The sequence below is a fragment of the Gorilla gorilla genome, chromosome 5 (genome assembly GCF_029281585.2).
Source record: "Gorilla gorilla gorilla isolate KB3781 chromosome 5, NHGRI_mGorGor1-v2.1_pri, whole genome shotgun sequence".
Classification (NCBI taxonomy): domain Eukaryota; kingdom Metazoa; phylum Chordata; class Mammalia; order Primates; family Hominidae; genus Gorilla; species Gorilla gorilla.
In genome coordinates this window covers 173,188,943-173,208,738 of record NC_073229.2, presented here as the reverse complement: position 1 = coordinate 173,208,738, position 19,796 = coordinate 173,188,943, and the positions used below count along the sequence as shown (strand labels likewise).

Genomic DNA, 19,796 nt, shown 5'->3' with positions numbered 1-19,796 from the left:
CTGAAGCGCAGTGGCACAATCTTGGCTCACAGCAACCCTGCAACCTCTGCCTCTGGGGCTCAAGCGATCCTCCCACCTCAGCCTCTCAAATAGCTGGGACTATGACTGTACACCCCCACACCCAGCTAATTTTTGTATTTTTTTTTTTGTAGAGACAGGTTTCACCATATTGTCCAGGCTGGTCTTGAACTCCTGAGCTCAAGAGATCCACCCACCTTGGCTTCCCAAAGTGCTGGGATTCCAGGTGTGAGCCACCATGTCCGGCTGCAATTAGCTCTTTAGTGCCTCACTCTTAAAACGACAGACAGACAAGTGTCACCAGAGGAAAGCCTTCAGACTGAAAAAGAGAGCCCAAATCAACCAAAACAGTACAAAGGAATCTGGAGCAAATAGAGATAAAGCGGGGAATAAATGAAAACGCTTAAACCAATCTCTATAATTTTTAGACTTTTAAGGTAATATTGCATCAATCCACTAACAAGAACAAGATGTTATATAAAAAGAAGAAAGAAAGGCTGAAAAAGAGAAGATTCAACAGAGTGGCTGGAATACAAATTGAGGAACTCTTCCAGAGAAAAAATGTTCAAAAGATGGCAATTGAGGGAGGAAAAAACAGCGAAGCACATAGAAAGGATGAATCTAGAGGTTCAAGTATTTGACCACTAAAAGCATTCCAGAAAAGAAGCAGAACATGGTGGTAAAATCATCAAAGAAACAAAATGTTAAGAATTCCCAGAACTAGAAGACAGGAGTTTTAAGCCTGAAAGTATCCACTAAATATTTAGCACACATACCGAGTCATATTGTAAAATTTCATAAAAGGAATAAAGAGACAATCCAAGGAGAGAGAGAGAGAGAGAGAGAGAGAGAGAGAATGAGCATGAATATGAGAACCAAACTAGCCATCAAGTTAGAGTAGAATACTGAGCTTTTCAGACCTTCAATGACTCAAAAAAAATTTCCCTCCCATGCACCTTTCATGAGGAGGCAACTTAGGAACATCTTGAAGTAAAATGAGTTATTAAATCAAGAAATAGCATCCCCAAGATTAAGAAAACTGGACCCAACTGAGAAATATAGTAAAGGGAAGCTGCAGTAAAGCTGTGTTTAGAGTAATGAACCCAGATATATTAGGAGCAGGAGCTTTCTCGGTGGAAAGAGGAGAGGGCCTCTGGGGGAAGGGAGGGCAGGTTGGGATGGAGCTTAAAGAGCTGTTGGTGGAAAGAGGAGAGGGCCTCTGGGGGAAGGGAGAGCAGGCTGGGATAGAGCTTAAAGAGCTCTGGGTGGAAAGAGGAGAGGGCCTCTGGGGGAAGGGAGGGCAGGTTGGGATGGAGCTTAAAGAGCTCTGGGTGGAAAGAGGAGAGGGCCTCTGGGGGAAGGGAGGGCAGGTTGGGATGGACATACTTATCTGGTAATTAATATTTAAATAATACCAAAAGTAATACTGAATGCAGCAGATCTAATGGCACATACGAAAATTTTGGCACATACGAAATATTTGATAGGTACAAATAAATCTAGGCAAATAAATGAAGGCAATAAATAATTCCAGGAAAAACAATTAAGTTGTGCAAGAAATGAAACAAAATCATGATCTACTACTCAGATCAGCAGCCAACAAAATGTATATAGTCACAGCAACGTCAGCAGGACCATGCATCTCAAATGTGGGTATGACCATCTTAGGAAGATGGAGAGGAGCAAGGAAGTAGAAGTAAAGGTAATGGAATAAGAGAATGAGATCATGACCCCAGTAAATCAAGAAACAGCAGCCTGTGCATACTAGTTACAGATAGCGCGGTGATTATCCGAAGAAACATCTAGCTGGGCTGAAAGTGATTGGCTCTGCAACATCAGACTTCATCTTTGGGAGGGTTGGAATAGGAAACTGCTGCTTTTCATTATACATCTTATAGGACTATTTGATTTTTAATTATATACATGCATTACTTAATAGATACAGCAAAAAATGCAGGGAGGTAAAATCCTAGGAACACATGTTTTGAAAAACAGTTCTGGTAGAGTCTGGCCGACAATGCAGCAGAAGCATCTAGAAGCATATGCTATGGTAAAGACGAGGGGCGGGGTGAGACCTTCAAGTCAAGTGAAACTACCCCACCTGACAAACAACCCTCTCTTCTTCTCATCAGTGGGGGATTATGTTGGATTTTTCTATGCGTTTGTAGGTAATGAAATGAACGTGCTTACTAGAACCCACAAGAAACCACACATAAAAATCCCCAGCAATGTTATATACACAGGTATATTTCTAGCTTTTTGCTGTATTCTTTCACAATTCTGTGCCATTTGCAAGATGTGAAAAGCTAGGACATTATGTATTGATAAAAATGTCTGAGACATGAAAAATATACAGACCAAGAAATATTTTTATTTGAAAAAGATTTAGCCAGACAAAAATAGAAGCTTCCATTATAAAATGTTGAGTCATGCAAAATGGGTAAAGATTGTACTTCGCCCCGGCAGGGGGTACATTTTATAAGCAAAGAATGTCAGAGAGCTAAGGCCACGAGCCAAGGGCCCAAAGACAGTTTTGAAATCCTTTGTCTAGTGCTCTTTCCACATCACCACATTAATTCCCGGGGTGGACAGGGACCTTGACAATTTAAGCATAAAAGAACAAACTGACCACAAGGTCGTTTTTATAAAGATCAACCATCAACCCCTGGGGTCAAGTTTCCAATCTTTGCTCAAGCTTTAGAAGCCTTTCAGCTTCGTGGAGTTATCAGGAAAGTCCAAAAATTGAAATTTGTGGTGACTAATTCCACCCCCTACAAATACTCAGTGCAGAGCATATTACTGTCAGCTCAGCTAAAAACTGCTCAAAGTAGAAGTGATTAAATTCTAAAGTAGAAAAAAATTCACCTCCAAACACAGAAACACACTGGTACCTCCCCCGCACACCCAGATATTATTAGCCAGCTTTTTGCCTGGGGAAATGAATCATGAGACAGAAAACTGTACAACCCCCAAGTCTGACCACACTGAGTAACTGGGGTAGACACAGAGGGGGGCATCTGGGGCTCTCCCGAGGCCAAGGTTGGGACCCAGAAGAGATGAATTTCCCTGGGTGCACAGGGTGGGAGGGAGGTGGGGCCGGAAGAACTTGTTCTGGAGGGATGATCCCGATGGCTCCCAGCGAAGAAGGCCAGGAAGAGCAGAGGATGGTGCCAGGAGGATGATGTCGGGGGACACAGGCAGCTCAGGCCTGGATCAGGCAGTGACTGGTAACAGAAGGAGAGTCCATGCTGGTGGGCCCAGGGGGACATAGGTGGTCAAGCAGGGCAGTACTTGGTGTCTGGGGATGCAGTGTGCAACCTCCTGTATTCGGTGCGAGGCACATGGGGCCAGCAGGAGCTGGTGTGAGCCCGAGTCTGAAGGGTGGTGGGATCTTAGTGGGGAAGACTGGGAAGACAGCAGGGAGGAAGAACTCAGGCTGGAGGAGGATGGGGGCCTGGGAGGATCCCTGCCACACTGTTAGGAAGCCAGGGAGCTTGGGTGGTGGTAGGATGGGAAGAGGGCAGGGAAACAGGGGGAGGGTGACACAGGCCCTCTGGCAGCAGCGGCTTGGCCACTGGCGCTGAGGTTGGTATAAGTGACTCAGTACCAGGTTGCGCCACAAAAAGCTGAGGCTGTGGATCCTTCTCCTGCCTCTGGTAGGGCCGTCTTACAGGCAGGGTGAGTGAGCCTGGCTCCAGGAGGCTGGGTCCGCAGGCAGGGGCTGACGTGGGCTGGCCCAGGCCCCAGCTCTCCTCACTCTGAGTGCTTCTATGCTTTCTCACCTCCACGCTTCCAATCATGTTATTTTCCTCTTATTAAAATGCCTCCTTCCACGTCCACTTGGCAAACTCCTACGCACCCTTTAAGGCCGGGCTCAAATGTCTCCAAAGGGTTATGCGCCCCAGCCCTGTTAGTGACGGCCTTCCAGCTAGACATGATTTTCATCTTTATACTGCCCTTCCCCAGGAAAGGGACATCACAGACACTCAGATGTTTATTTGCTGGAGGTGTTTGTTGAATTTTTCTGGTAGTTTCAGATTATACCTATTTAAATATTAGTTTTCAGAAAAGAGAAATATTTTTGTAAAGTTATTCCTAGAACATCAATGTCTGTGAAGGAAGTTCTATTTTCCTGTTAATCGTTCATAATAAAATTGGAAATGCTTTCTCCTGGAGGAGAGATGATCCCAACGCAAGAACAAATCAGTAAGCAAGAGTAAAACATGTTTAAAGATTACATAACTTAAAGTAATTATCTTTTCCAATAAAACAAATAGTAATAGTTGAAATAAGCCAAACGCACATATATTATGCTGCAATTTAAGCTTTCATAAAGTAAATTAAACAAGCCTAGAGGCTGAATTCTTGTGAATTGGTGATGTTTCTGTAAACTGAATGATGTTATCAGCCTGTGGTTATACAGTTCCCCTCAGAAAAATGTTCACTAAAAAAAATCACAAGTGTTTAGAAGTTAATTTAAAGGGGTTTACATTATGTGTTCATTTTTAATGAACTATTTGCCCAGTAGCTACAGTTGAAAGAGTTATATGCCTTCAGCTTAGATTTTTTTTTTTTTTTTTTTTTTTGAGATGAGTCTTGCTCTGTGGCCCAGGCTGGAGTGCAATGGCTCGATCTCAGCTCACTGCAACCTCCACCTTCCGGGTTCAGGCAATTCTCCTGCCTCAGCCTCCTGAGTAGCTGGGATTACAGGCATGTGTTGCCATGCCTGGCTAATTTTTGTATTTTTATTAGAGATGGGGTTTCACCATGTTGGCCAGGCTGGTCTCGAACTCCTGACCTTGTGATCCACCCGCCTTGGCTTAACAAAATGTTGAGATTACAGGCATGAGCCAGCATGCCCAGCCCAGCTTAGATTTTTAGACACTATCTTAAAGACCTTGCACTGCTATTCCCTACGTCCCCGCAACCCCCACTGGAAAGACGTCAGGTGTTGTCAAACAGATCTATTCTCAAAATTATTTTTTTCTGTGTGTATTGCCTCGTACTGGCTTAAGATAACACACTGGCTTAAGATAACACATCTTGTGTGTGTGTTAAGATAACACACACACAAGATCCAGTGCTGACATTATTAGGATCTGAGCCTGGGACATGGCTGCTGAAAAAAAAAATCTTTATAGAGAATATCGATGGTAAATGAACCAATAGCAAATTGAAGTCCTGTTTTCATCAATGATAATTGAGTTTTTAAAAACAATCATCTATGATGATTCCTAAACTCATGTTTCTTAGTGAACAGACAGATACGTTGAACAGAGATAATCTATATATTTAATTTTAATTTTTTTTTTTTTTTGGTAGAAACAGGATCTTGCTGTTGCTCAGGCTGGTCTTGAATTCCTAGGCTCAAGTGATCCTCCTGCCTTGGCCTCCCAAAGTGCTGGGGTTACAGGTATAGGCCACAGTGCCCAGCCTAGATTTTATTTTTAAGCTCTTGCCTTTAATGGCAATACATACTATGAATGCTTAGTACTCACTAACTTCTGAATTAATGATTAAATATAAAGAAGAGTTTTAGAGGAATCACAAATTTATGTTTTGTGATGGGCCTGGGGACAGAAGCGTGAATGTCAGTGCTGTCCCTTAGGACTTGGCGAGACTGTGAGCAAGTTGTTCAGCCTCTTTGAGCCTTGGTTTCCTTGTTTAGAAAATGAGAAAAAAAAATTGTCTTCCTCAACTTCAGGGGATTTGTGTAAGAATCAAATGAGATCATCTATATGAAAGTGTTTTATAACTGCAAATTGTTATACAAGTAATTATGACTTAGAAACTTACTGATTTTGTGATCTTAAGATGATTGCATCATGTATGAGTGCTATATAATGAGTCTAGTTGTTTGAACATGGGTAGGTGCACACACACCACACACACACACACACACACACACACACACAAGATCCAGTGCTGACATTATTAAGATCTGAGCCTGGGACATGACTGGTGAAAAAAAAAATCTTTATAGAGAATATCGATGGTAAATGAACCAATAGCAAATTGGAGTCCTGTTTTCATCAATGACAATTGAGTTTTTAAAAACAACTTAATTGCCTTCTAAAAATAGCTAATCTGAATTCCTCCTAACCATCATTGTATATTTGGGAGTTTCCAGAATATTTTTGAGTTTTGCTGTAGCACAGAAGCAATAGAAGTGGAAAATAAAAATGGAAATTAAAAAAGAGAGAATTTGTTTAATTCAGGCTTTCTAAAATGTTAGTTTTTAAAACTAAAGCCAGAGTTAGTGGTGTATCTATATAATATATACATTATATATTATATAATATATAATGTATATATTTTATACATAATATATAACATACAATATATACATTATATGTTACATATAATTTATATATAATATATAACGTACAATATATACATTATATATTACATATAATTTATATATAATTTAGATATACATATATATACTTTTAACTCACATAAACTTATTTGATTGCAAAACTCCACCCTCTTCCCCTAGTCGCCACTGGCTTTCATAAAGTGCAGTTTGAACTACTGCAATCAATTGGACTTGGAATCCTTTTCATATCCAAAAATCTCATTTTTAGGCCTCAAATTGGACATAATTGTACATCTGTGTTCAAGCGTTATGTAAACTCCCGTCTGCAGAGCAAAGTCTATTAGGGAACCTAGTGCACTTTCGTGAGAAAATGGAGAGACATCGCCACCTGCTGGACAAAGGTTATTAATTCATTAATTTAGTGTTCTGAAGTACGTAATTCAGCACATGGAAAACAGTTTTTCAAGAGCTGAATCTTAGGAATCTTACTTAAAAAAACTCTATTATCATTCTATGTCTATTAAATAACATGGTATATAACAGTCAGCAAAATTCAATATTCAGCGTAAGTTAAGGGTAATTGGCCCCAATAACGTCTCAACAGTGGGTTTCATTTAGTGAAAAGTCTTAGCTCCCTAATATTTCTGGTAAGAGTTCAGGCATAAAAACCTCATTAACTTGGATTATGTGTGTCTTCCAGCCCCTTAGCATGTCACTGTAGTAATATTTCCACTTAACTTATTCCTTGCAATTGTTTCTGGAACAGGCTATTGACTAGAATATAATTGTTCGTTCCTCTCTGCCCAAGTCAGTAATACAGAAATATTGTTTCTTAAAGGCATGAGATTTCCTTGTAATGTATCAGCTGTAACTGGTGAAACAGGCCAAGGATAATCATTTCCTTCATTCGTTCCTTTCAATTTTTTCCTCTTTCTTTCACCTAGAAGTTACAAAGAGAACCTCCAGTCCAGTTTCTCTTAGGGACAGCCCTGTCTCTCCTGTGATGGGCTTGGTGGGCAGGCTAATTACTGAACACTCACCATATAGTAAGGCTGGGCTAAGGACTCTACATGGATTGATCAGGCAAGACTCACAGAACCTATGAAGTACATAAGATTATTTATGCATCTTATCCAGATGGGGAAACTGAGGCTTAGAGGGGCTATACCTTGCCTCTGGTTATGCAGTTAAGTGGAGGAGGGGGTCTAGCATGCGGGCTGTCTATCTCAGAGCCTGTGCTCTAATCATTATGACATACTAGGCCGGGCGTGGTGGATCACGCCAGTAATCCCAGCACTTTCGGAGGCCGAGGCAGGTGGCTCACCTGAGGTCAGGAGTTCAAGACCAGCCTGATCAACATGGTGAAATCCCGTCTCTACCAAAAATACAAAAATTAGCTGGGCATGGTAGTGGGAGCCTGTAATCCCAGCTGCTTGGGAAGCTGAGGCAGGAGAATGGCCTGAACCCAGGAGGCAGAGGTTGCAGTGAGCCGAGATCGTGCCATTGCATTCCAGCCTGGACAACAAAAGTGAAACTCTGTCTCAACAAAAAAAAAGATGGGGGGATAACTCAGTGGTAGAGCATTTGACTGCATTATGACATACTGTCTTCTCCACAGGTGTGTGTGTGTGTGTTATGAAGAAAGAGGGATGGAAATCGTGACCAGAGAGTTGGAGTTGGGACCCCTGTCTTGATCACTTGAGCATCAGCAGCTCCAGGGAAGAACACACTCTGAAGGAGGAACTCTCCAGCTAGGATTTCATCCTGTCCTAGAGGACACCAAGAGGTGGAGACCACCCCCACAACTAAACTTGAGGATTACTAAGGCAATGGGGACTGCCTAGGAATATTTTTGAGGGGGTAAAAGCACCCCATAATTGTGCTAAGTAACAAAAGACAGAACAAGCAGCCTTAAAACATTCTACATGATGCACTGGTATTAGAATAATAAGATCTTAGAGACCATCCACTTGAAAACTGGATTTGCTCCAGGTCATATGGGCAGAACCATGGCAGACAAAGAACTAGAAGTTCCTCCTAACTCCCAACTCAATGTCCTTTCCTTAAAGAATAACTGTTCTTTATTATAAATAGGCCAAGCTTTTATTATTTAGTATAGAAGTCAGGCTGATATTTTTATTGATGGATTAAAATTTGAATTATTTCTGTAGTATACTATTTAAAAGTTTTCTTCTACATATTTGTTACCATTCTCTAGCAAATATCCTCAAAATTGAAAACTGCAACGTCAATGAAATCAGTGAGCACACTACCATCCTTCTAATGGGAGGTCCAATTTATCATTCATGCATAGTAAAAAAAAAAGCATAATATTTAAATGTGTACTCTGTGATTGTTTATAAAACTATTTAAGTATAAATATTCCAAACAAAGCACTTAGCTTATAAATGAACTTAAATCCTCAAAGTTAGGATTTAAGTCACTCGTTTGGAATTCGTTACATATTTTTCCTTTGTAATAGTTGGTGACCATATTCTTAATGCAGCCCACAAAAGTCTAGTAAATTCCCTACTGTGGCTCCAGTGTTTACATTTGTAATGGAAACGTGTTGAAAATGAATACTAATGTAGTGCTAGTCGTGGAAAGTATTTAAAACACAAGGTAAAAGGATTGGACACATGAGTTTTCAAGTCGCTAGGAAGGGAGAAGGTAATGGGTTAATATTAGGTCATAGAGTTCTATGTCTGGATGCTAGGTGGCGCTATTGAACCAGAACAGCTCGGTTATTTGCCAAGTCAAGGGTTTATAGAGGGATGCTCATATGACTGTTCCTATTACACATATTCACATGTTCCTTGTCTTGCATGTGCTTATTTATTTTGGCCCTTACCACCACTGAGATTTTAGCTCCTAAAAATTATGACTAGAAAAATATTGATGGCTCACAGCATGTCTTTAAGAGTTAAGGAGAAAAAGTGTTCAGAAATACATTAATATTCACTGCTCAGAAATATGTGAGTCTTGCCCCTTACTTACACATTTTTGTGGATGACTATGGATCATTCTCTCAGCTTCTCTGGGCTGGCTTCAGTTTCTCATTTTTATTTTTATTTTATTTTTGAAACAAGGTCTTGCTCTGTCACCTAGGCTAGAGTGCAATGGGTGCGATCATCATAGCTCACTGCAGCCTCAACCTCCCCAAGGCTCAGGTGATCCTCCCACTTCAGCCTGCCCAGTAGCTGGGACCACAGGCACATGCCATCAAGCCTGGTTTTTTTTTTTTTGTTTTTTTTTTTTTTTTAGATGGAGTCTCACACTGTCACCTAGGCTGGAGTGCAGTGGTGCAATCTCCGCTCACTGCAACCTCCGCCTCCCAGGTTCAAGCAATTCTCCTGTCTCAGCCTCCAGAGTAGCCGGGATTACAGGCACCTGCCACCATGCCCAGTTGATTTTTGTATTTTTAGTAGAGATGGGGTTTCACTATGTTGGCCAGGCTGGTCTTGAACTCCTGACCTCGTGATCCGCCCGCCTTGGCCTCCCAAAGTGCTGGGATTACAGGTGTGAGCCACCACACCTGGCCTTTTTTTTTTTGTATTTTCAGTAGAGACGAGCTTTTGCTATGTTGCTCAGGCTAGTCTCAAACTCCTAGCCTCAAGTGATCTGTCTGCCTTGGCTTCCCAAAATGGTAGGATTACAGGTGCGAGTCACTATACCCAGCCTCAGTTTCTCATTTTTAAAAGGTGATAAGTAATAAACATAATAGAGATTAATCAATAAAAAATAATTATGTATAAGATGACATATGTGATCATATGTAATAATTATGTATATGTTCAACCAGTGAGGTTGCTCCTACCGAGTAAAGCCTGCTGGGGCCTTGGTGCTCCCTAATTCAAACTCATGGTCAGGATTGAGCAGTGTTTTCTGAATGCCCACTCCACAGTACTTGTCCTAATATCAGCAGCTGCGCACCGGCTGGAAGAAATACCAAGCATATTCTCTTGGTTATCCATCTTGCTAAAACTCTAATTTTTATTTCATCTCAAGTACTTACTATCCTAAGCTTCTGAGATACTCTATTCTGTCTCCATAAAATGCAAATATTAACATAAAATGACTGTTTAAAAAAAGTTCTAAAGGCTAAGTTTCTCCAATATTTTTGGTAGGAGACAAATTTACTTGATGTCAGCATATATTTCTACAAGAAAGGAACAGAAGAAAAGACAGTTACGCTGTTATTGAGAAAGGTTATTAGCCTGTCTAAATGGTGAGTTATTGGGACAAGTAGTATTGATTTGAAAGAATCAACGAATATCATTTCAATCTAAAATAAGTGACAACCCATATGACTAACAGACATTATGATTTTTACTAGCTCTCCAAAGAGTCATTGCTATTAGTGTTTTTTCTTCTGTAATGAGACTGGTATACATACTTTTAGTATTGCTAGAGACGAATTACCAGAAGTCAGCAAACTCCTATTTTTTTTTGCTTTTGTTTTTCAATAACAGGACAAACACCAGAGAAAAATGGCCAGTGGTGTTTTTGCATCTTAATTCAGCTCTTCAGATGGTTAGTTAATCTACAATGAGTTAAGGGTCACTAGATCCCTTAAATCAGTACCTTAGATTTTAGCTTTTATTCTCTCTGTTCTCTAATCTACTCAGTTATCAAATTCTTCAATAAAGGGAAAGAGTAATGATTTTAGTATGCCCTAAGACATGAACTTAGACTAAAAATACAAAGATGAGATGGTGAAGCAACTAGAAACTTGCAGCTATTCTTTCTTTAACCTACTTGACACCAACTCAGTTGTGGTGATGAGAAAACAATATGGGTGCTCAGTCTTCCCTGAGGCTAAAATATATTGAGAAGCTGGCCAGGAGTGTGTGTTGATCTCTTGTCCTCTGCCTCAGGGGACACGGAAACTTGTTGGGATAGAGGAACTGTGGACTAGCTTGGTCTTCAATGTTACCGTAGAAACATATCACAAGAAGATGCCCAAGAGAACACAAAACACAGTAGAAGTTACTGAAGCAACAACTCAAAGGTTCATTTTATTGGGCATATAATGTGTGGCAGCTGAGAGAGTTATGCTAGGGTGATATTTAAAGTATTTGACAACCAGCTCCACTCAAGAACTGAACTCAGAACAGTCGCTGAGTGTGACACTGGCCCGGGGTCCTGAAGATCCCTCTTGTGCCATGAATTAGTCCTTCCGTTACGTCACTGTTGGAAAAGGCGGGGGCAATAAGGACGGGCAGCCAGGCTGGCAGGTGCACCCTGAAGGCCGTATAGAAGCGTTTCACTGTTTTAACCGCTAGTCCAGCTGGACCGCGTGGACTGGCCAAGTGGCCTGGCTTATGGAAACCTTTCATCCCACTACACAGGAAAACCAGATGTCCTTTATTCTCTTTGAGATATTTACTATGCCAAACTCTGAGGGAAAAATAATCTTTAACGTATAGGTGGAAAGATCATGGCTGAAGGCAAAAGAGTTAATAGTAACTTGGTTTTCAGAAATCTTTTCTCCTTGAATTAATGAACTTTCAGATCACGGAATAAAGGCCCATAATTTCTGAGAAGACACATATTTATATGGAGAAAATAGGAAGTCAATATGATACACCACGACAAGAGCCACAAGGTGAGTCCTCTGGGATAAGCTTTTTATAGGTGGTTTATCTGTATTCAAAAGCATGAAGATGAAAATACCCTCATCTAGGTTCTCAGGTCCACAACCCCTGTGCTGGGTTTTGCATCCTGTGAATGGTGTGTGTTCCAGACCTCAGGATGGATGGTGATGTAACTGGAAGAGGACTCTCACGTTGGCTCCTCCTCCCAAATGCTGGGACAAGAGAGTGCTCATTAAAATAAACAATAATAATAAAATAAAAACACATACATTTATTTCGTACACTGGCTCTGAGGGTCAGAAATTCAGGGGTAGCTTAGTTGGGTGGTCCTGGCTTGGGATCTCTCATGAGACAGCCATTAACATGTTGGTTGGGGCTGCAGTTATCTGAAGGCTTGACTGGGGTCATAGTAGCTGCTCCCAAGATGGCTCACACACGTGGCTCTTGGTCTGAGGTCTCAGTTCCTCACTATGTGAACCTCTCTTCATCCATAGCAGCTGATCTCTCTCAGAGCAAATGACTGAGCAGACAGTAACAAAGTTGGAAGCCATAATATCTTTTATGGAGACTGTTCATCTTATGTGTCACCAGGATTTAGTTTGCCCTTTATCTCAGACTGTGCATTAGACACACACACACCACACACCACACAACACCACACACACACACACACACGCACCATACAACAAGATAAAGCCAAAAGGAGAAAATGATTAACATAAACCTTTTTCTTCAAAGGAGTCTAATTTAGGATAAGACCTCTCCTTGCACAAAGAACGGAGTTTATGTTGTCTTCTAGAAATAAAAATCAGTCACATCAAACTCTTTACATTAAAATTCTATAAACTCTTTAAATGGCTCGTTGTTGAAAAGACAAAGGAAATCCTAGTTTCACAACCCCACTCAGGTAAATGGGATTTGAACTCTAATGAGAGCTGGGAGGCTAAGGCAGCCTCCACCAACTATCCACCTTCCTTTAGCAAGTCCCTGATGGTGGTAGGGCCACCTTGACCTTGTGCAATGGGATCCAGGGCTCTCTGGGCAAAGACCAGTTTCCCTGGGCCTTGGGACCTACCAGTGATGCAGGTGGGGTTCGGGAACCCTGTGGAATGTGAGGCAGCAGACTGCATTTGAGGAGCTTTCATCTGCTGCTTCCTTCTTTCTTTCTTTCTTTTTTTTGAGATGAAGTTTCGCTCTTGTCGCCTAGGCTGGAGTGCAATGGCGCGATCTTGGCTCACTGCAACCTCTACCTCCCAGGTTCCAGCGATTCTCCTGCCTCAGCCTCCCGAGTAGCTGGAATTACAGGCTCCCACCAACACACCTGGCTAATTGTTGTATTTTTAGTAGAGACAGGGTTTCTCCGTGTTGGCCAGGCTGGTCTCGAACTCCTGACGTCAGGTGATCCACCTGCCTCGGCCTCCCAAAATGCTGGGATTATAGGCATGAGCCACCGCACCAGGCCTATCTGCTGCTTATTTCTACAGGGCAGAATGCCTTCTTCCATCTCAGGACAACAAAACAGAACAATAAACAGATCACTGAATGTGTATTCAAGGCTTGTTGTCACAGCAGTAGATTAAGGAGAAATGATGGATTTCTGAAAGTAATTATACTTACGATGATACCACAGGCAGCCCTTGTAATTGCTTTGCCACATTCTATTTCTTGCTGCTATTTGGGGACCACTTGGTTTGTTAGGATAAAATCATAATTGTATTTTCAATTTGCTGCTCTATCTATTCCACTGTCAGGATTTGATACACTAGAGTGCTTTTATCAAATGGAAGCTGGGCCAGAGAGAATTCATCACAAGGATGGCTCTTTCGTACTCACGCATGTTTCCATCAATGGAGTCCAGGTGCACACATACGGATTCATTTGTACCCACCCCAACAACATGCTCAAGACAAGGCTGATGGAAAATGTTGCCAATTTCAGTTTCCAGCAACATGCTCAAGACAAGGCTGATGGAGAATGTTGCCAATTTCAGTTTCCACAGGGAGAAATGGAGCCATTAAGCCTTTGGAACATGGTGCTTTTATGTCTGAACATGAAGCTCAAGATATTGGCATCTGCAGCTCCTGGTTCTAACTTTCCTTTGCAAGCCCGGGGAACTAACTTCCCTTTGTCATCAGAAGAGATCATTTCACTCCTTTATTTCCTGAGGCCTTTTCAAGGTGAGTAGCCCTGGACACAGACCTCTCATGGAGAAGAGCTTGCTTACAAATGAAGTTACCTGGGTCTTTGTAGATACTGAGCACGCCCTTGAAGTAATGAGGTAAAAATCTTTCCAGTAACAGCAGCACATCTTCCAACTCTTCAAGAATCCCCACGAGCAGGAAGTTTTCATTCACGTTCAGCTTTGCTCTCTCAAGGGCCCATTCACCAGGCTCCCTTTATGGATATAAAAATTTATTTAAAATCAGACATTCATATTTGAAATGCAGCAACAAGATGCTGAGAGTTTACCCCCTCTACCTCCCACCTTCACTTGCATAAGTCCAAATCCTGTTTCCCTCAAGGACCAGCCCAGATGTAGCTCCATCCAGGGCCTTCCCAGTCCTTCCAACTGGTGTCCTGCCCTGCTCACCATTCCTTCTCTGTCACTTTCATCCATGCTTCATGCCAAGCCCAGGGCCTTGAATTCAGAGGCCCTGCCTAAGTATTGTGGACGAATGAATGCAGGCACAAGCAGTTAGGTTCTAACAAATACTAATCAAGGGGTGAGTAGAATGGTTTTTTAATAGGAGGACCAAACTGAACCAATTAAATGAATTTAGGAGTTTTGAAATATGAAACTTACCGACATAGTATTTATGTAGAACTCAAAAGAGGTGTCAGGTCATGCCTATTAATCATCTTATTCTTTGGAAGAGTTAAAGAGGAATCTTTGGATTTTTGTTTTGTTTTATTTTGTTTGTCTAGATTGCAGAAGGAAAACAGCCTAATTTGTACAAATCAGAGAGCTGATTTGTAGACCAGCTCTCTGAACTGACACGAAGGCGAGTGAGAAAAGCCCAGGAGTGGGGCTCCAGGCTTGGCTGTCATTTATCATTTGGGGGAATTGGGCAAGCCAGGGTTCTCTTTTGAAAAACGGTAATAATCACCCTTACCTAGTTCAAAGCATTGTTGTAAAGACTGTGCAAGGTGATATGATGAAAGAGTTATAAAAATCATTGTGTGTGTATCAAGGTGTGGTGTCATGAGTCACCTCTCCAAGATTAGAAAATTTAAAAATCTGAAAAATACTACACGATTTAAAAAATACTTGAGGGAGTTCAAATCATGTTTCCTGTTATAAAGATATTCACTGTGATCAGCAAGTGAGTCATCCAGCCCCACATCTTCCCAATACCTGAAGCACTAAATGTTAACCAGGAGGCATTTGTTATTGAGGCAAGGGTCGGGGGCAGGGGAGAGGCCACCTGGACTCAGGGGGCTTACGGTGAAGTCAAAAACTAACACTCCTAGTTCTGTAATTTGGACTATAAGCAAACTCTTTTGTTATGGCAAATGAAACAAGACAGGAATAACAACAATATGCCTAAAAACGAAGCAGAAATCATAGCATAAGCACAAAAGTACAATGAATGCGTTGCCGGTGTAGAAGTAGCAGTTCTCCTTTGGCCTTTTCAGAAACACAAGGACCCTCTAGTTAATGTTTCCTTTGGGGAATAATGTCACTTCTGATAGCAGGGGTTGATTTCCTACCAAGCAAATATAATGCTTCATTGTTGCTGCCATTTCTTCTCCAGGCTATGACATTTGTCTAGCACAGTAGATTTCAACTATAGCTACACCAGAAGCATCTGGGGAGGCTGCTACACACAAGACTATGATTGGGTGGGGGTTCTTAACAAGTATACAGGGGTGCTGATGCAGGACTTGGGCAGATCACACCCTGGGGGTCCTGACTATCTGAGTAAAGTCACTCTCTAAAGAAGGTTGTGCCTTCAAGTAAGGTTGACAGGTGATCATTATAAAACACTTTCTTCTCTGCCTACTAAGTATATCCACTATGGGATTGGGGTGTGGGCTTCCAGTGTCTCAGACCCAGTGACACATGCCACGAGGGCAGGTTGTTGGTTAAGTCAGTCACTGTACAGGAGCAGGCTAGGTGTTCGCTCCTGGTCTTCACGATCACATTTTATGTGACATTTTGTCATTTTATCCAAAGAGAAAGACAAACAACATGGGATGAGTAGTGACAAGTATGTTTTAGGTATAAACAAGGGTTTGGTTCCAGTTACAAAGCTTTATATGGTGGTCTCCTGAGGCCTCTACAGACCCTGATTTTTAAATTTCATTATTTATAGGACATTTGGAGTCTCAAATATTATCTTGAAAGATTAATAGTAAACAGGAACTGAATTCCAGAAGGTTGAGAGACTAGGGATACAAAAGATTCCCGCCAAGTACCAGGCTGGTGGGGTTCTTGCCCTTGTTGTGCGTACGTGCATGCCATGAGCCTGCTTTAGCCCTTACCTGCATCTGGGATGCTGTCCACAAAAGTACGGAATGATGTAAAATAACCTGGGGTTGGAGCACTCGGGATAGTTTTCAAGAATACACTCATTGATATCCTAGAAGAGAAAATACAGCTGTCAGATGTCTTGTAGTCTCTGCAAGGCTCTATCAAATGCCACACAGTTTAAGTAAAATTCATGATTGAATTACACAGGCACGCCTTGAGAAGATGAAGAGAATTCATAGATTTCATGAGAAAACTTCTTTTTTGCCTCCCAACATCCTGCTCCACTGGCCAGGCACACACAGGGCTGGGCCATTTTAGAGAGTGCATGCTCTGTTGAGTAAACTGCATCTCTGCACTTCCTGGTGGCTCCGAGTCTTAAGTTTGGTCACAGGCCTTGGGAGAACAGTGGTACCCACTGTGCTTCGTGGTGGCGCCACCAGTTGCCAGCCAATTAGTAGGCATACAGTTGGCAATTAATAAATGCTTGTTGTATGAATTTAGGGCTTCTCTGTGTATCCATGCATCCAACAACTAAGTACCTACAATAGTCTCATAAGAGTTTGCAAATTTTAGAGCAGCTCTAAAATCACTTCTAACATTATATTAGCTTAAAAAGTAGTGGGATGTTTATATACAGACACCTTCTCACTTTCAAAGGCAACAGTTGTGACTTCCAGGTTTTCCATTTCTCTTATATGAGGTTGGACATGGTGTTTCTGAGGGCATTACCAGAGCTTGAAATGGCTTGGTGGGGGTAAGCAGAAGGGCTCAAAACCAACTTTTATCAAGGTAGATTATATTAGACATTCTAAATAAGACATGCCTCATTCTCAGGTATTTCTAAGGAGAAAAGATAACTCAATCTACAAATAAACCAAACAACTGTAGGATGTTTTTCCAGAGACTATACTGGCAAGGCAGATTAAGACTGGACACAACTCCCAAATATGGTTGATGAAATTTATGAGTCGGTAGAAGCTACTGTATCTGATATACATGTGTAGGTGTAGGTGTTTAGGTGTGGGTGTTTAGCTAGTAACAATTTTTTTAGTTCAAATTGGGAATGAGAGAAATATAACTTATGCTTTTTCTTAAAAACAATAATCCCCTCATACTTCTTCAGTTTATATACCAATTAAGTAAATTACACAATTACAATAACAAATTCAACGGAAATAAACAGAATCTGCAAAAAACACAATTGAGAGTACTCAAGCACTTGAGTTTACCATGAGAGGCGGAGGTGCAGTTTCCAGGGAGGAACATATGAGAAGCGAATAGGGGGGTGCATATGTCCGTCCAGCCATGTGGTGAGGGTGATTAAGAGCATCTCATTGTGTATGAAAACCCTTAAAATGCAAGACACTAGACCTGAAATACCTTTCTAAGAAGAGTTTGACACTGACAGATGTGTGTGTGTGTGTATATATATATGTATATATATACGTATACGTATATACGTATATATACACGTATATATGTATATATACGTATATATGTATATATGTATATATACGTATATATGTATATATACGTATATATGTATATGTGTATATATGTGTATATATGTATATATGTGTATATATATGTATATATGTGTATATGTATATATGTGTATATATGTATATATGTGTATATATATGTATATATATGTATATATATGGATATTCATTGCTGCAATGAGTTTATTTATTACAACAAAATATGGCAGAACTTACATGTTCACGAACGGGGGATTGGTTTTAAGAGAAATTATGGTACATTCACACACTGAAATACTGGATACCTGGAAAGAATGAGAAGGATCTGTGTGTGCTATCCTGAAAAGTCTTGGATAAATTTTCAAGTGAATGAAAGTAGACTACAGGACAATATAAACATGTAGGACAATATAAAAATCAACATATTTACATAAACACAAAAGGATCTGGAAGGAGACACAACACACAATTGAAAGCAATTTTTTCTGGTGGTTGGCATAAAGTAAGATGAGAATATACTGAATTTTTCCTTATTCCTTTTTTTAAGTGTTAGCTTTTATTACAATGTATGCATCTTACTTTTTTTTTTTTTTTTTGAGATGGAGTGTTGCTGTCCCCCAGGCTGGACTGCAGTGGCGTGATCTCGGCTCACTGGAAGCTCCACCTCCCGGGTTCACGCCATTCTCCTGCCTCAGCCTCCCGAGTAGCTGGGACTACAGGTGCCCGCCACCACGCCCGGCTAATTTTTTGTATTTTTAGTAGAGATGGGGTTTCACCGTGTTAGCCACGATGGTCTCCATCTCCTGACCTCGTGATCCGCCCGCCTTGGCCTCCCAAAGAGCTGGGATTACAGGCGTGAGCCACCGTGCCCGGCTGCATCTTATATTTATTGTGAGAAAACTGTACAGAGATTTACACACTGTGAAACAAACCAAAGCTTGTGTGGGCGGGTGCCTGTACTTTGCCTTGAGGATGCTCTGAGCCCCCTGCCCTGCTCACATTTGAGGGTGTCCTCTGGTAGTTGGCCTCCCCTTGGAACCTGAGCCTTTAGTCCGAGGGACCCAGTAACCCTGGTGGCCTCCCTCTGCAGCAGTGGCAACAGGGAGGGGGCCAGGAGCTGGGTGAGAAGCAGAGCCTAGGGTGATTCTGGCCAGGACAGTGTTCATCTGCTGAGGTCGAGATTTCACAAAGAAGGACGGAGTAAAGCGATGGGGAACATCCAAAGAACTGTCACATACGCAGTCAGCCCCCCAGAGTCCTGCATTAACAGGAGGAGCAGGGCATCAGAGACCACCAGAGCCTCCTACAGAGGCTCTCATGGCACCTGCTGCTTCTCCAGAGCTGCCCTTGAGCAAGTACTTGTGTGCTTATTTGTTTAGGTTGTAGGTCCCTCAGAGCACAGACTGTTCACTGCATCTCCAGTGCTCAGCACCCTGCCTGGACAAAGCAGGAGTGCAATAGATACTGAATGAGTGAGTGAATAAATGGCAGAAGGAGAGAGACAAGGCACACAGCTCCAGAGCAAGAAAGGAAGCAGACACCTCTTCCATTTGCTGACCCTGCCAGGGTTTTGTCCTCAGCAACCCCAGGCTCGCAGGAGTAGACAGAGGGCATCAGCTGGCTGGTGAGGGGAGGGCGGAGGAGGCGCTGGGGCCTAAGACTTAGGCCACTTCCCTATTGGAATCCACAAATAACCTCACGAGGTCAATTTATAGGAAGACATAAATTCCTAGTTTTAAAAGTGCAGTTAACAATTCTTTTCTTAGACCAAGACGCATCCTGGGGGATTTCAAAGAGTTCCATTTGAGCCCATTAGGTTGATGAACGGCATTCATCACAACCCATCTATGGTGATGCTATAGGAGGATATAAATAAAGATGACTGGACCGGAAGATCCAGAGGAAGC

General features: G+C 41.7%; 1 protein-coding gene and 1 long non-coding RNA gene across 2 annotated transcripts in view; one reads left to right on the top strand and one right to left on the bottom strand.

Annotated features, from left to right (window-relative positions):
- UST (uronyl 2-sulfotransferase) overlaps positions 1-19,796 on the bottom strand; it is a 330,777-nt gene that overhangs the window by 41,194 nt on the left and 269,787 nt on the right. The window contains exons 6-7 of the mRNA XM_004044809.5: positions 16,420-16,517; positions 14,171-14,328 (exon numbers count right to left, since the gene is read on the bottom strand). Coding sequence (XP_004044857.3) covers positions 14,171-14,328; positions 16,420-16,517 — 256 coding nt within the window. The remainder of the gene's footprint in view (positions 1-14,170; positions 14,329-16,419; positions 16,518-19,796) is intronic.
- LOC109027405 (uncharacterized) lies at positions 2,981-8,507 on the top strand. Its single transcript, XR_002006604.4, has 2 exons — positions 2,981-3,245; positions 7,956-8,507. It is a non-coding gene; the product is annotated as an uncharacterized lncRNA (long non-coding RNA).